Source organism: Pavona decussata, unplaced genomic scaffold, assembly GCF_977016875.1.
Source record: "Pavona decussata unplaced genomic scaffold, jaPavDecu1.1 SCAFFOLD_48, whole genome shotgun sequence".
In the NCBI taxonomy this organism is placed as follows: Eukaryota; Metazoa; Cnidaria; class Anthozoa; order Scleractinia; family Agariciidae; genus Pavona; species Pavona decussata.
In genome coordinates, this window is record NW_028145470.1 from 720,001 (window position 1) to 738,085 (window position 18,085).

Below are 18,085 nucleotides of genomic sequence, written 5' to 3' on the forward strand. Positions count from 1 at the left end.
GTGTCCGCATTCGAGGGGTGCTCTCTTATGACCGCCTAAAATGTGGCGTTTATATGTGACTGGAACCATGTGTGACCTCTTGGAAGTGGTGTCTGCTAATGGCAAATGCTTAAGAGAGGTGTCCCTAAACGTCTATATTTGTTTTCTTGGCAATGATGAATCTTACCTCGAAGTACAGCAACTCCAAATCTTTTTCTCCTTCATTAAAGGGCCCCAAATGTTTCACAAACTCTTCCACATCGTCCACCAGCTGGGACCATTCCTGTAGCTTGCCTTCAAAGTCTCTTCGATGAAGCAGCGCTGTCTCAGCCTTGACCATCTTTTCCAATGCCGAATGTAGTTCTTGTTGTCTTGTCAAGACCAGCTTTATGACTCCCTTCATCAGACTGTTGAGATCCGAAATTTGCTGACGAAGATCTTTATCTTCCGCTGCAGGAGAAGACAGACGCCGGGAAACAGAATCCATCTTGTTCTTGGTGTCTGTAAGGTTCGTAATGAGCTCCTGTACAAACAAAAGTAAGAATTAAACCCACGTGCACTTTGACGTCATGTGAGAAAATCACGTGAGTTATTTTATCGCCTTGAGAATGAGTGAAGTGATCAGTTAGTGCAGCCTTCAAATGTGGTAGGAAGGAGGAAGAAAGGGGAGGGGAGGGGAGGGAGAGGTAATCTTTCTATGGACTACACAGCGCCCTCAACAAGGACAGCTTAGTAAAGTGCAAGGTGATTAAAACCCCTTTTAAGCCCTAACAGTGATCAGCATCAAATTTCTACTTGTGATATCAATGCGTATTTAACCCCTGAGGTCATAAGAATTAAGGATATGATCACCCAAGGTGAATTTTCTTGATATTTTAATAACTTCTCCCCAGTACTTTGATAAGAAAAGTATGGAGACATGATAGGGGAATTTGATCTTTGATATTAGGGGTTAAAGGGTTAACAGTTGATTCTGTGTAGCCACTTAAATGACAGCTGTTGAGTAACATTTCTCAGGGTTGATATTTGTTTCTGAGCCTTTCTTGAATGTAAGAGTGAAAATAAATTACGGCACTTGAGTTTCACACGCTGAAAAGGCCAAGGTTTCACAAAACTCCGTACAATTGGAGCAGACTTGATATCAACTGACCTGCAATCGTGTTAACTGCTCCTGATAACTCATCAAATAACCATCCAACACTACTTCGGTGACGGCGCTTTCCTCCACAGACGCTAATCCTTCAAACAACTCATGCAGCTCAATCTGATTCTTCAGCTCTTCGTCATAAAACTGATCCACGTCATTTTCATCTTCATCCGGCTCCACAGCAGTTGTTCGTCGTCGACAAACACCATCTTCATCGCAAGCTGGAGTCAGGTAAAGCGACCTCAAGAAGGAAAAGTTCTCAGTAAAGGCCGTCACTTCCTGCTGCCGAGCGCTCTCAAGGTTTTGTGTTTGTTCTTGCACACAGCGCTCAAGGACTGCTTGTTTTGCTGAAGCTCTTAGCTGAACTTCTTTCCAAATGGCGTTGACCTAGAATCGGAGTAAGTCAATCAGTTTTATACAGGTTCCACTGTTCTTAATTACTGTAATACTCTAACAGTGACTAGAATCTAAATTCACCTTAAAAGATTACTACTTCATCACACATGCGGGTCATGAGAAATAAGGGAATGATCACCAACGACGAATTATCTTGATGTTGAAACAAATTCTCACAACTAGTACCATAAGAAATAGAAAGTGAGTATTGAGGAGAATATGTATGTTGATGGATGGATGGATGGATGGACGGACGAATTGATGTTTCCAGTTCGAGCTCGCTAGAAGTTTGAGTTATTGGGGACTCGTGTCATAAAGACTCCAATGTACTGAACATTTGTAGCAGAACTAGATGAATGACGAGCCCCATTGGCCTTCTTCATTCCTGAAAGCTGGTTAGCGTTTGTCATGCAAGCATGTCGTACCTTTTCTTTGCTGATTGTGATTGCCTTACTTGCCAGAATTATTGCCTATTACCTCTAAAAAGTAAAACACTGCAATATAGCATCGTACATTACCTCTCGTAGCCGCTCTTCCAGGATAATATTCAGGCTTGCGCTGCCATGGAGAAAGCTGTGCGATAACAGGTTCATTTGATCGATACGATCCTGTTGTTTGGACATCAGAACACACAGAGCCTAACGAGAAAAACCAATTCGATGGTCAATTAATTGTGCGGCATGATCACAGGGCAACTTCAAACTCAGCACTGCATCATGAATGTTAGTAAATTGTTTCATCTCAGTGGGGTCTGTAATGTGTTTGTGCCAACGCAGTGAGGATAGTAAACATTACCACAAGAAAGTTCCGTTCACAAACTAAATTAGCTGTTGCTCAGGTGACATTTTTAAAGATCACTTTAAGTTGATAATGAGTATAGAAATAAATTCGTCATAATGAAATAAGCACAAATGTGACTTTTCGCATAGATTCTGATGTAAACTCGAGCAAGTATAAAAATTCAGCAAAAAAACAAAAAAACAAAACAAAACAAAACAAAACAAAAAACCCAACAACAACAACAAAGAAAACACTGTACAACAAAAATGTGTAGCGTGCGGGCAATCGAAACTGTCCGGTCATACATTTCTTGAGTTTGATGCACAAACGAAACTTCACATTCTTGCTAAAATTATCATAGCGAATCTATTCATGAACTCAGTTTTTCATTTAATCCTTTCACTAAGAATGTCACACTAACTGCGAATTGCGTTATAGCTTTCAATGGAATGGTCATACTAGGATTTTATCCAGACTCTAAGGTTTAGGGTTTGGGTTATTTAACAGTGTAATAAAGAGCACCACGGGGAAAGTACTGCTAGGAGCCTGCATTTGAATGTCAAAGTTAAATTTTACTTCGACTCCAAAGTTAGAACCAACTTCTACAGTATACAACCAGCACCACAACACATTAGTGCTCATGATCATTTCAACAGTAACTCTTTTGAGATTTTAACCACATCCTCAAAGGTTACAACCACCTTAGCTTCGTTCAATAGTCATTACAACCATTCTTAAAACAGAACTTCCTTCAACTTACCACATGCTTTGCCAACTCATCTTTAACATTATCCTCTGAATCCAGCTCAGTCGTGATCAGTTCCTCGATCGAACGCAACTTTTCCACCAATTTCTCTACCTCCACCAAAAACTCTTCCAAACTCATCTCTTCGTGAAGCAAGTTTCCTGATTCATCAAGGTCCTTCAACGGGGAACTCCTGTCCATCAGGTCCAAGGGCCGAGAGGCGAACAGCTCATAATCAGTGTCTCTCACAGAGCTCTCAGCAAACCGGCGCCTTTCAGCTTCCTCAGCTTTGCGACGCTCAGATAAAATGGACGCGATTCTATCCTGTGGTTTTACCTCTTTAACGTCTCTTACGTTGTTTCCTGAATCACGTTCAGTGACAGTCAATAGTCTGTCAAGTTTGTCCATCTCTTCGTTTGGTTCCGAACTGACCAAACCGGTTTGTATACCAGTTTGACCGGACATGTCGCGCAAATCTATTGGTGTGCTGTCTAAAGATGAAACCGCTGAAGGTTCGCGTTTACGTTTTTTGTCCGCCCTCTTCTCACCTTTGTCACTCAGAGGAAGGTTTCCGATATCGTTACTTGATGGAGATGTTACCTCACCATTAACTGCTACAATAGAATCTTTTAAGGGTTCTACTGTCACGTTCTGCGCATGTTCGTCCAGTGGGGCATTTTCATCGTTCTCCGTGGAAACCACAAGCTCAGATGGTGTGCTATGACGCGGGAGGACCCCAGTTTCCAAGTCAGAAAAAATGTTACTTTCGAGTAAATCGTCCACGTTGACGGCTTTATTTGGCGGTAGCGTAATTTTCGTAACAGCACTTTCAACAAGCTGGGGGTCGCGCACTTTATCTTTTAATACTAAATCACCGGTTTGATCGTCGGACGCACCACTTGGTTCTTGGTCTAACACGCTACTGTTTTCAGAACCATTTTCTAAGTGATCCGTACGCGATTCATCAGCTGGTTTTTCTCTTTCACTCTCAGCCACAAACTCGTTTTCTCCCACAGACGCCTCGTCGGGTCCAACAACAATCTTAGGAGGCGCCTGCCCGTAATACACATCAAAATCATCAATAAAAAATTCACCAGTTTGTTCTGGAAAACTTTCACTATCTGCGTTATCCACATTATTTTCTGGAGCATTTTCTGCAAATGCGACTTCCGCAGGAGTTCCATCTTCGTCTGTCACCGTCAACAAAGGCACGCTGACATCACGTGATTGATCGTCAGTTTCACGTGACTTATCGTCAAGATCATGTGAGCACTCTCCATTTTCCAAGCCAACGGTTACCTCTTCGTTTGACTGCTCGCTGTGGTTCATACGAATTCGTTGATACTCATCCGGTGTGACAGAAATCCCTCCACTGGGACGTATGTCTCCGTCCAAGTCTTCGCTTGAAGAGCGTTCCTCTGACACGCCGTTTTCTTTCACGCCATTCTCGCCTGGCGCTTGACCGTTTTCCTTGCGTATAATGCCTTCAAATGATTCCATGGACGACACGCCGCTTTCCGAGTCTCCTAAATCAGAGTCGCCATTTTCTAATGGTTCATGTGCGACGGGCTTGCTTCGAACAACTTCTACCGGAAGTGCGACAACAGCTGAGGCTCCCTCCCCTCCCATGGCATTAGGTTGTGTCAAACGGGGAAGCTCTTTGTCCAAGAAGTTGATATCCCGTTGTAGTCTCTCCAGTTTATCCTTGATTTGGTCTCTTTCAACGTCGGGAACTTCCAGAGGTAATGCTTGGCATTGCTGGTGGAGATCTCTTGCATTACATTGAATGAACTCTAATTCCGATTGAAGCTCCTGGAAGAAAGAAAAGACAAATTTTAGCGACTCTATGGGCAGTACAAACTTTCAACTTTCATCTTGCAATCTTAATACATAAAGTTACAAAAAAGACACAAATGACTTCACACCATACACTTTATCCCCAACCATTTCAGTGCCAATAGTGACCAGCATGTAATTTCTCCTTACCGTATCAATACCTGGTCGAATATAAAGGTCATGAGAAAATAAGGAATGATCACCAAAGACAAAGGGTCAGTTATTAAAAGACAGTTTGGACGGTGTTTAACAAAACCACGTTCGAAGCCATTTTAAATTTTGCCAACAGTCATATCTAAACATTGTCTGTTGCTGACGGTGACAAGAAGGCTTGCATCCCAGACTAGAAAACTATTTATCTACTTAAACTAAACCACTTATAAACAGATTTGGAGGCCCACTGACTGTCTTAAGCCGGGGCCTAAGTTTGACTCTGTTTAAATAACTGACCCAAAATGTCTTGATGTTTAAACAAATTTTCCCAACTAGTACCATAAGAAATAACTAGAAAACAGTGAGGAGAGTTCGCATGTTGAACAACTCGGCCTTGCATGTTTGGTAGAGATGTGACATTATATGGAGAACTTAGGTGCTTGTCACTACTGGTATTAACTGGTCCCTGGTACTTGTCACTAACTAAGAGACAGGTTTAACTAATCCCAGTTGCAAAACCAATCATTGGCGCCATAGGAATATGTCACATTTAAACAAAACTTGCTAGTTTGAAGACAAGAATCTTCACAATTAATCAACGCGACTGAAACGAGCTCCAGCTCTAAAGGTGCTTGGAGATGTGAGAGGTCCATTCTTACGATTTTAGAGAGCAAATACAACCAGAAAAAAAATCATGAAAAGGTTAAAACTTTCAGTAACCAAAAAGAACACATTATACCCGCAAAAAAGATTTTCGACAAGTCAAGGAATACTGTATAAGCAAAATAAAAGAGGTTTCCTAAAAGAGACAAACAGAGGTCACAAAATCCTGAAAACAAGAAAGAATACTTTGGCAGGGATATTTTGAACAGTAGGAGTGATTTAGGCCTTAATTTCTTCTTGTATTTTGACCAAAAAGAAAAACATCAACACTAGTCTGTAGCTATTGTCTTTAAAATCTAAATATCAGAAAAAACGTCTGGTATAAAGGGAAATAGTTTCTAAAGAAGCTGTGGTGATGCGTCGGTGTGGCCGGGCATGCTCTGTGGCGAGCTAGCGCTCAGAGCCAACGCTGAAAACGTCATCTTAGCAATTCAGTTGATAAAGACAAACATTTTAAACTTCTTGTGTACTTTGAGAGAGGTTTTATAGTGTTTTAATTATCGAAAGAAACAAGAAAACCAGAGAGAGTGAAGACAACACCCCGGTCAGTTACCTATCCGCAATTAAAAGCACAGAAACAAAAAACTATTTAGATGTCAGAACCCTCGATTAGAGAGAAAATGAAGCAAAATTTCATTCATCTTGAAGATAATTATTGTTAAATAACAACATAAAACAGCGATTTACCTCACTCTTTAAATCAAACACGTTGGCGAGAACCTCAATGCAAGAGTGGTTTGTAAGTTTTGTTAGACTGTACTACATACGGTTAATAGGTGAATAATTTATGATATTGAACGGGAGATAATTCCACTAATTCCCTTATTTTTATTACCACCAATCGTTATATTTTGCTTTTGAACAAAAAAAAAAATCAATCATCAACTAAAGTATAACTTATTCTGTAATTAATGAGTGATGATCGCGTTGACTATGAATATTAAAATATGTGAAATTTCTGTAATATTTAGGTTGAATTACGCAGCAGATGTGTTTGGTCATTGAAGGCTACAAGCTGAGATAACTCGGAAAGGAGCGGCTTTACAAACAACATCTAATTTCTCATTACTATATCAACAACGAGAATTAAGAAAATAATCAGCTTTGGTGCATTGTCTTGACGACAACAGAATTCTCCGAGCTTGCCTTAGTAAGAAGATTTGAAATCTAAATCTGAAGGAACTGAGAGCAGTAAGTCTGGGAATTACTTGCGTCTAATAAATTAACGTGTGAAAATTCTTCTCTTCTTTTCTTCTTCAGAGAAAAAGTTTTAAATTCGAAGCTTTCGCTCCTATCGCGCATATCGCAGAAGCTTCATAAGTGTATTATAGACAAGACGTTAGTGTAAAATACAATAGCCAATGTTTACACAAAACAACCTAAAGATAAAATAAAAGGCCGGAAAAACAGAACTGAATAGAAACAAAAAGATTTCGATAGCGTCAGTTCTATAACAGATTATTGAATGGATATTTATGCAGACAAGGCGGGTCCTTGACCTCCCACACGTGTTCTGAACCATTGCGTGACAAATAACGTCTACAATACAAGGACCTGTTTGGTAAAGCTATGGCCTTGTATTGGAACCACGTTTTGGTGCAGTGTCTGTCGTGAGCTGATGCTTACGTTTTTCCTGCTGTTTGACCGAGTACTGTTTCAAACGGGACCTCGTGGTGAAATGGTCACTTTCAAATTATTTTAAATACAGTGTTCGACTGAGAACTAATTCAAACGGAATACTACGAAGATGGCTTATGGTGGACTCTTGGTTACTCAGGTGTAGCAGAGAATGACAATGACTTTCCGGTAAAACTTATTTCTTCTTAATTTCGAATAGCAGAGATCAGAAGGAATATTACTATAAAAAATCTAACAACAAAACCTCATAAATTGCCATGAACTTTTAATACTACGTCTAAAACAGTCTAAACGAATAATTGACATAAGGCTATTGTATGAAAATGAAGCAATATTGGGCGACGATTTTAGAACAGATATAACGAGAATGTAAAGGATATTCACGCTGTTTTACTTACGCAAATAAATAAATAAATCAATTCCAATAGAATTCTACAAGATTCACATAGAGACAAGTAAAATAGACGCGCGGGAAAGCAAACAAATCTACGGACTTTTATCATTTTTTAATCTTTTCTTGATTGTATGTATGGTACTAACTTTCTAGTCTGTGAATGAAATTCAAAGGAAATCATTTAAATGAAAGCTACTAAGCAGTGCTTTCGATAAGGCTCGTTTTTTCGATATATTAAATATGAATAATTTGTCCTTGTTTCGATCTTCAACGCGTTCGGAATTGAGCAGGTTAACCATAAAATATAATAATCCGTCATGTTTGACGGCCTAAAGCGTGACACTGCATTTAAATCTTCCTTATGCTAATCAGAAAGGTTTTATTTTGTGTTCTAAATAAATGAATGGAATACAATGGATGAAATAAGCTCGCTTTAGGTTGGAAAATAATTGCTTTGCAAGTCAAGTGTGAAAAATAATCTTTAGGTCTGATTTCTTTTAACAACGAAAATGGTGTGACATCCATGTCTGAATCGCTTGCGAGCAAAGAAGTTCGAGCAAGATAATTATCTACAGATTATCATGAATAACTTTAGCCAGCTTATTTTAGTCACCGATAAAATAAATAAATAGAGCTCTAAATTAAAAGTACAAAGAAACTGAAAAATATACAATTCTCCAAAAATACTTGCCTCGTAAGAGACTGAGAATACTCAGTTAAATTTATTACAATACTTTACGTTTATAATATTTTATGATTATTTGTTAAAAAAATTGAATTCGCAGCTGTTTTCAATTCGGTTAAATTTTAGAGTTTCGCAAATATCAACCTCGGCGTGATGAATAATGACTTTACAAAAATCGCATCAGGGAACAAAACCACTACCGCTTCAAAATTTATACCAAATAAAACTCGGTCTTACCTGTAGCTGTAGTCTGTCCAACGATTCCAAATTCTGTAATTCCCTCAGGCTCGTTTTAAGTTGCCCAACTCTGTCATTGCAGTCATTCAGCGAGGAATTTAACTCCCCCACGCCATGATGCCTCGAGTCCAAATCTCGCTCTCTGTCGTTCACTAAATTCTGTATTCGTTCAAGCCGATTGGATATGTCATCCATCTGTTTGGTAAGCGCCTCTCGTTCGGTCTGATCGCTAAGCTGGCAGATCAAGCGGTCCCCTTGGCTCCGTACGCTTTCGAAGTCGCTCTGTCTGACATCCAATTCATCGCCAAACGCCTGGAAATAAAAATAATGCAGGTACAAATCCGAACTGCTATTCGCCATGAGGTGTGTAAAGGAGCAATCCCTGACGCTATCCTCGCTTCCATTCAGTTCCCGGACTTCTTAAACTTTTATTTTCACAATAAACATCGCCCAAAACACACTGAATTTCAGTCATGTTTATAACACCGCAATATACAGCCACAGCACGGCAGTTAAACATCAATGAAGGTCACAATCAACGCCAAAGATGAATTCAACGCAAGGACAAATGGAGCTTTTCCTCTTGTCAATGTGTCATCGGCCCTACTTCTAAGTTACCATATTTCCAAAAGCCAGTTACTTGTTTGAATGGCTGTAACTCGACAAGGAAAACATGACTTGCGTACGGGTGCATAAATTACAACTAATTAATTCAAGCTTGACACCGTTCTTAGGCAACGTGGCGAAGAAAAGAAATAGATTAAGATGTGATATATAAAATGCCAATCATTCATAAAATTCTACTCGCCACAAGATAAAGGAACGAATTCTAAATTGGAAAATTTAAAATAAATTACCTTACCCAGCGAAGAATGTTCGATGAGCTGGAAATTTCAAACGTTTTGACTCGACTCGATTCACAAAATTGTGTGACCACTGTGTCAATAACAAATCGTTTTCTCAAATTTCCACAACGTTGAGTAAAAAATCCTGCTGTTTTGGGTGTTTTGAGACTCCCTTTTCAGGAATGTAAATGCAAGATGGAGTACAAATTTATCGTAAACTAACATCAAAAACAGTTACATAAAAAACCGTTTATTTCTCAACTGTAAACAGAACGAAAAACTCAAAACACCCTGAACATCATGGTGAGAAATCAAAGCGTGACTTAGCAACTCAGAATAGCAACTGTGCGTTTGTACGCCTTTCAAACCTCCTAATATCAAAAAATAAATTTCCGTTAGCACCCCCATATATTTCTTACAGTGTTGCACAGGAGAATATCACTTACGTTTTTAATATACCACGCAGTGTTTCCTTTTAATGATCGTTTTCTAACAGTCAGGGGCTCGATTTTTTCTTAATTCAAGGACATTTGTGTGCTTTCTTTTGTACTGTTACTATGGGGTAAAGTTAGGCCTTCAGTAACCCTTTAAGCCCTAAAAGTGATCAGCATCAAATTTCTCCTTGTAATATCAATGCTTATTCAACCTCTGAGGTCATAAGAATTTAGGATATGATGACCCAAGGTGGATTTTCTTGATATTTTAATAACTTCTCCCAGTACTTTTATAAGAAAAGTACTGGGTCAAGATAGGAGAATTTGTTCTTTGATATTAGGGGTTAATTAAGCGTTTCAGTAGAAAGGAAGACATCAAAAGCGAAACAGAGATAAATGTCAGTCTGACAAAAAGACTCGAGTAGAATCACCTGCTCTTGTTGACTTTGCGGTCCAATAACTAATGCAAACTCAGGATTATTTTTAAGCTCCACCGATGGTGGATTTAAAAACGTTCCGTAGATTATTATAATAATCAAACACTACGCAACACTGACAGTTAACACGAATTCATTTTTAACAGTGGAGGCAAAGAAAAAAAAAAAAAAAACTGCGCTTCAGTAACCTGTCACTTAGAATTAACACACTGACTTTGTAATTTCCTGTCAGCACCTCTCAGAATTTTTTCCCTTTTCCAAAGTAACTAGCCTATATTTCGTTTTCTTTTGATATTTTAGTGTATTACCTGTAAAAAAACGTAATCAAACCACATTATTTCAAGTTTTTAAACTTGTTCCTGTTGTTGTTGTTCTTTGTCCTTGTACTATTCCCTTTATAAAACAGAACTGATGACACAAATAACACATTCCCGCTGTAATTATGTCAGAACCAGAAAAAATGGCTTTCTCAGTAAATGAAAAGCGACAGGATCAACTAACGTTCGTATTTAACTTTTCAAAACGACGGCCATTTTTGAGGCTTTTCTTTTCCAACTGCAAAAACAAAGCAAACGGCTCGGTTTTGAATGACAAAGGATAAGGGTGTTAGTTTGTAAAGAAACCGTGATGCTGCGTCCGTGGGCAGTGAAAAGGAATGTCAGATTCCCCCTAACAAAGGGCTAACGCTCGAAACGTCAGAATCTCTTTACAGTGGCCAAATAATCTTATCAAATCTGTTGACAAAACCAAACACTCTTGAATGACAAAGGTTTTTCTCCTCGACCTTGAACGATGAAGCTTAATTCTTTCTATATTAATTTAAAGAACGTTTCGCTGTGTCTGCAGAAGAAACAAAATTACTCAAGACAATAGACCTTTGCATAAATGGCGCCCAAATTCGAATAATCTGGAAACATAAACACGAGGCTTAGGATGTATCAAGTATTGTTATTTAAATTTGGGTGCCATTTATGCAAAGGGTCTATGGTCGACGACAACAACATTTGCTATCACTAACCTTGAGTCGCGAAAGATCAGCCTCGTTTTCCGGTAAGTCACGTGCTAAGCGCTCCTCCGCTCTCTGTACCCATTCCAAACAGCTCTTGAGCCCGAACTCAAACTCGTGCCAGTCCACCGAGGATTTCATAATCTCCTCTTGTCTCCTCTGGAGGCGCCCCTTGACAAGAAGAAACCGCTGGTCAAGTGCAATGAGTTTGATTCTTGCCTTGTTGCCATCAGCGACGGGGAACAGTCCCAGGACCTCGTTTGCTCTGCCTTTGACGTCATTAATAATGGCTTCTTGTAAGTCTAGGTTATCTGATAGCATCTGAAACAGAAAAGGCATAAAGGTTACATTTATCTACACCGCAAAAAATGCGATCAAGGTTATTATCCAGTTGTCTGTTCAACACACTTTTTTTATGATCCAAACAACACCATGTATACAGTGTTCATTAGCAGGTGCACAGGCCAGGAATAATGTTTGTTACCAGGTATTTGTGTCAGATAGGAGAAAGAAGAAGTCTTTCTCTGTAGCATGACAGAGAAAAAAAACACGAAGGAACTTCTTCGTTATGTTTTAATACAGCTTTTAATTGGCTAAATTTTATTGCTTATAACATATTTATGCTCATGAATAGCAAGAAGGACTGGGCAAACGGAGGAACAACTGAACAAACCAGAAACGTAAACGGTCCGCCGAGTGCTCGCCGGCGAAAACGAACGAACGAGAAACCGAGTGAACGAACCCGCGAAACTGGATGAACAGCTGAACGACCGAGTGGACAGCTCTTTTGTTTGCAGTTCTAAGCGTTTATAAGAATCGATTTTCTGATATTCTAGTGCAAACTTAAATTAAAAAGCACTTATCTTTTCGGCCCGAAACGGGAACGAATGGAAAGCGATGTAGCTTTCGTTCTCATTACTTTAATGTTAAGTAAATGTTGAAAATCTTACACACGTATTTTCATTTTTAATGTTGGAGTATACACGGCATTCATGAAAAACGGGTTTTAGTTAGATTAGATTAGTTGTAGTTAGGTTTTGAATTTTGTTTAGGAGAGCTAGGTTATTTCTAATTTTTATACTAACTCCTGATGGATTTTACCGTGTTTAAATAAAGAACTGTTCTTCTAGAGAGCTCACCAAAAAGAGAATTAAGAAAACAGCATAGATTGAAGAACTGAAGTAAAACAAAGCACTGTCTGCTCATAAGGTTTGTCATTCTCCTTAGGGGCACAGTGAACAGACCTGGTAGAGAGTTCAAGGAACGCCAAACAACGAAAACCACATGAAGGAAATATGGAAACGTCAAAGCTCATTATAAATAAAACCAAGATCGACACACGACACACGTGTGTTTCTGGCGACTACAATACTAGTTTCGTCTTTTTGGATCATATTTGATTCCGCACACGGAATTGAAAAAAATGTTCACTCTGATCCACGTTTTTACCACCAGTGACAAGAACTTTAGAGCATACCTGCCTGGATTAAATGCATTGGCATTAAAATGAAAAACTATTTTCTGATCATTTGGAATCTAACCTGGTGCGTCTCTTTGCGATCCTCCAATTCACCATCATCAACAGACTGAAAATCCAACGACTTTTCTATCATGGCGAGGTTGCGGAAACACGCGTCTACCTCGCCCTGGAATTCCTGCCATTTCCACAAAGTTTCCTCAAACTCTTCCTCTTTTTCTGCCACATGACCTGACACAATGAACACAAGGAAAAAAATAAAAATGATCAGTCACTCTATTGTCGATGACGTGGCTGACTTTCAATCAACGACAGAGTTGGTGCATGAAGTGGTAGATAGACTACATAGCTTGAAGTAAACGGTTAAAGGTTAAAGGTTTAACCTTACAATGTTTTTTGTTTGCCAGGGGGAATTGAGACTTCACAGAAACACATGGCGACCGTAACAAAAGTTCGGTCATCTACTAATACTGATTGACGCTTTAGGTCTCAAAAGTGACTCACGCGCGCTCTTTGTCTATTCAGTGGAAAAATCTAAAGGTCTGTATCATTTATTCAGCGCTACTTGTATTCAACCTCAACTAGTTGAACGCTTCAATTTCTAATCAACTGTATAGCTATACCTTCAAGATTTTCACACTCGGTTTTCAGGGTGACAAGTTGCTCCCCAAGCTCTTCTCGGTCTCTCGTGGGGGCGAGGCTCATTAATTCTTGACACCTGCTGCTAAGATCCTCCACAGATCCATGAAGATCTAAAACCTCTCTGCTAAGAGACTAAGAAAGAAAATACAAAAATAGTGTAAGGTTGTAGCTACAGCAGACAAGGAGAGGTAGGGAAGAGTGCCAGTAAACAGTACAAGGCATCATGCATTCAAGAAAAGCTCTCTTTTCGAGAAAATGAGGAAAATAGTTGGTGAAAATGTGCCCGTTTTACTGTTTTGCCAAAACATGCGCTCTGAGAGATTGAAATCCGTATTTTCCATCAGTAGTGTACACTCTTATAGACCATAAAATGACGTCATAAAATGTTCCAAACTCAAGTGGAAACAAGAGCCGCGGGCGAGTGGTTTCACTGCCAAGTTTTGAACATTTTATGGCGTCATTTTAAGGTCTATAAGAATATACACCATAGAAAACAGCCGTCGATTTGTTTTCTACAATAACATTGAAGAAGTACGAGCGGAATTGGCTTTATTTTCCGTTGAGAAAGCGAGCGCGTTACATCTAACGTCATTTTTGTCTGTACTCTTATAGACAATAGCTACGAGCCAATCAGCGCGCGTGAATTTTGACAGTTATTGTAAAATACCTGATAGTTGTCTCTCTGCTCCAGTACTTTCGCCGTATCATAAGCGACAGCAGTGAGATCCTCAGTGGAGGCAGCAAGCTCGTCCAGTCTTTTCCACACAGTCTCCACTTCCTTGTTCAGAGCAGCGACCGCTTCTCGTTTCTTTTCCGCCTCTTCCTGTTTGTCGTTCAGTTTTCTTTGCAGCTCTTCCCATCTGCTGCTTAAGTCATCAACGTTTGTCTCCATTGTTGTTGTTTGTGCATCATGTGACTCCATCATGGTGAGAAGTTTTTCCTTCTCACGAGCAGTTTGTAGCAGAGGAGTAACATCGTTCAACTGTTGCTGGAGTTCCTGGTGAAGGCAAACATTGAGCAGTGAGGTTAAAATTAAAGTCCTCACAAAACCTCTGGAATTACATTATACAATGATCCAGTTTTTAATATATCGCCTACCTCAAACAAAACTCCGTTTTCCAGTCCAGTATCTATGGACGCTTTATCTTCTAATTTGTCTTCAATTTCTTTTATCCTTTCACCTGCTCTGACCACAGCCTCGTGGTACTGTTTATGAAAAGAAATAGTCTCTTGTAATTCGGTCTGTTGTCGCCTGGCGTCGTTTCTGCGCATGTCCAGTTGGATCTTTCCCAACTGTTGCTCGCTTGACTCCTTCCAAGTTGAAGGCACGGTTGCAGCAATGTCGGTCATGCTTGCGATAAGAGATTCAAATATCTCTAATTTATCTCGAAGATCCTACAAAGCAATATCCAAAATATGTAATCAGAAAAAAATTGACGGGCAGGTGAAAATCTCAAGAAAATGAATAGAGAACCTTTAATTTTAAAGTTAAAAGCATGCAAATTACGTTTGGTAACCTAAAAAAGAAACTTAAAATAGAAGGTCACTTAAACTATTAATTAACGTTATGTTTAAACGCTCGAGTCTGAAAACTAAAATGTATTCCATTTTAATGAAAGCTACTGAGTGGTACTTTTCTGTGGTGCTGTTTATAATATTACTGTACAAGGTAGTTGTAAGTTTTGAGTCTGTGGATGAAATCTTAAAGTGTGACCATTCAAACGAAAGCTACTGAGCAGTACCTTCCTGTGGTGCCGTTTGTTATACTGTACAAGGTGATTTTAACTCTTGAGTCTGTGAACGAAATCCTAGCGTTTGACCATTGAAATTAAAACTACTGAGCAATACTTATCATGTGAAGCTAAAATGAAGTAGTTTTGAGCTCTTCGGAGTGAAACGGTTAATATAGAGACAAACAACAAGAAGGGTATTGAGAGCCATAGAAGATTAAGGCTGGTTAACATTCTAAAAGTCGCCATTTAATTTTTTACTGGATTAGAGAGAAATTGAAAGGCTAGTTTTAAAACGGCGCTCGACCGCGTGGGAAAACGAGACATTTCTTTTTTGCCGAAAAATTTACGTGTGCAAACAATTTATGTAAACTTGTCATCTGCAAGAAGTTGAAAATTATCCATTCTCAACCCTCGTTTCCATGAAGCTTGGATATCTTCGTTTCCCAAAAAGAAAAGGAAAAAAACAAAACAAACCTCCATCGCGAAAAACGTATTCGTGAGAACAGGGACTTAAAGGCTATATCCGAATTGACTGTAGCCTCTTTTTCAAAACGAGACCAGGTGTGTGTAAAAATTGAAGTTTTATTCCCACACAAGTCTCACTTTGATGATGAGGATGAGGTCAACTCAATAACAGCCAACGCACCACCTCCTGCGCAACCGTACGAAAGACAATATACATCATAGAATTGTTGTGATATACAGACATGGAGAAATTGTGAATGCATCAAACAAATAATAATTTCCATCTGCCCGCTATAGAAATTGCCAACAAAAACGAGTTTTAAATTACAATGTCTGTCTGGCATAATCGAACGCCCCTCAGATTGATTATCTAGTCACTTCAAGATCACATTCGACGCCAGTTTATAATTAACTTGACAGTTTAATAGCTAAATCTTCACTAAAACCACAATGATTATTCTTGCCGAACATAACACGGACGTCCCTACAAGGTTTAATTCTGTTATAAAAAGAATTAAAGACGAGAGTAACAAGGCCACAAAACCACAAAATAATAGGACATATTATGGCAACACAACTCAACCAAACCTTCAAAGATTGATTAAATTGAAGGCCAAATTAAATACATTGCCTTCAAATCAATAAAATTCTTAGCTCCAGTTCAAGTTCAGGTGATCAGTGGCTGTGTTTGTGAGATTTGTTCACCATTGCTTTTACAAACATACAAGCCTCCTTTTGTTTTTCTTTAAATATACCTAACGAAAACATAATCGCGAGCACAACAATACTATTCACAGGACATTACTTTCTTTTCCATCTTAAAATGCAAATTATTTTTTATTTTTGTACGACAGGACTCACAATGATTAAATTAACTTCAGAATATTCCTTATATTTTAACAAATTATTTCGAGATTTCTCTCAAAGATACATGGAAGTGAGAAGACAGAAATTAAGAAAAGACATTTCCAACGCTTTTACGCTAACTCAAGTAGAAATGTGATCGTAAAAATATTATATTTTAACGAAAAAATACACATCAATATGCAAAATAACTGAACGTTGATATGATTTACGATAGGCCTTCATGAGACACATTGAAATTTAATGGAAGAGTTATCGTGGGCTTTGATCGAAAAAATGAACTAAAAGCTAGGAAAATAATTGGAGACAATATACATTACGCTTCCTTCCTTTTTCTTAATGACACGCAATGGAGAGTTTTTTTTTTTTTTTAATATCGGGTAGAAAGGATTTATGAAAATTCAGCTCCCGTATACCAAGGTGTGTTAGTGGTTCATCTGGTTACACAATTGCATTACCACTGGACGCATTACCTGGTAACATAATTATTCCTTCAAAAAAGAAAAAAACTAAAATAAAATTCAGTCATGTAAATTCAATTTACCTCTGTTTTACTCTCTACAGTCTCCATATCGTTTTCCTTTGCGGCGTTAATTTCGCTCAAAAGTTGATCAACTTCTTTCGCCGCTTCCTTTGCTTGCTCCATGATCTCTAGTTGTTTCATACAACCTGATATTCCATCCTCTAATACTCCTCGTTGTTCATTCAGTTTTTCCTTCGCCTTCCGCCATTCTTTGCTTAAGTTTTGAAGCCTGTCTTCAAATTCCTTGCGTTCAAGCTCATCCAGTCTACCGCTGACTTGTTCACCTCGTGTGTTCAGGGAGCTTTCCTTGGAGTCGACTTCTGCGAGTAAATCCTTGAAGAGAAAAATTCACAACACTGTTATCTATCAGCATTTAGAATCTCCTTACTTCTTATACTATATTTCCTATAAATGCCTGCGAGAGAATTTGCAGTTCAATTCTAAATGAACAAACTAGTGTGGATTCGCTAGTAAGCAAATGATAACAACCTGGTGAGTTAAAATATACGTACAACAATGCAAAGTACAATTAAACGCGACTTAAAACGTCCACTGCCACTCTACAAACCACGAGTGATCAATATCTAACTTCTCCTTGAAATATCAACACACTGTGAAGCAGACAGTTAATACGAATACACAAAACCATCAAATGGTAGGTATATTTTTGATGTACCACAAAAATTCTATTAATTAACACGTTATTTCTCGATCCTTAAAGTAAAAATCTATTATCAAGTGAACAGCTATGAAAAAATAGAAATCAAAAAGTAAAAGACTTGATGTATCACCAAATTCTTTAAACTAATTTTAAAACAAATGTATGGAATTGGTTGGGAGAATTTAAGTTTTGATAATGCTAATGCAAAACTAAAGATTCTTTCTGTAAATAATGTCTGCGATCTACCTGCTGTGACCTGTTGGCACGATAAGAACACGAGGCCATCATAAAACCAGCATCTCTACTGCTAATATAAACAAACTAATGGCGGGCTGTTAACTACAA

General features: G+C 38.6%; 1 protein-coding gene across 3 annotated transcripts in view; it reads right to left on the minus strand.

Annotated features, from left to right (window-relative positions):
* LOC146481641 (nesprin-1-like) overlaps positions 1-18,085 on the minus strand; it is a 118,255-nt gene that overhangs the window by 24,633 nt on the left and 75,537 nt on the right. For all 3 annotated transcript variants that reach the window (XM_085107689.1, XM_085107691.1, XM_085107690.1), the window contains 11 exons: positions 17,101-17,412; positions 14,593-14,889; positions 14,162-14,491; positions 13,476-13,626; positions 12,917-13,083; positions 11,388-11,696; positions 8,654-8,965; positions 3,063-4,859; positions 2,041-2,160; positions 1,130-1,513; positions 167-502 (listed from right to left, as the gene is read on the minus strand). In XM_085107689.1, the coding sequence (XP_084963815.1) occupies positions 167-502; positions 1,130-1,513; positions 2,041-2,160; positions 3,063-4,859; positions 8,654-8,965; positions 11,388-11,696; positions 12,917-13,083; positions 13,476-13,626; positions 14,162-14,491; positions 14,593-14,889; positions 17,101-17,412 (4,515 nt within the window). The remainder of the gene's footprint in view (positions 1-166; positions 503-1,129; positions 1,514-2,040; positions 2,161-3,062; positions 4,860-8,653; positions 8,966-11,387; positions 11,697-12,916; positions 13,084-13,475; positions 13,627-14,161; positions 14,492-14,592; positions 14,890-17,100; positions 17,413-18,085) is intronic.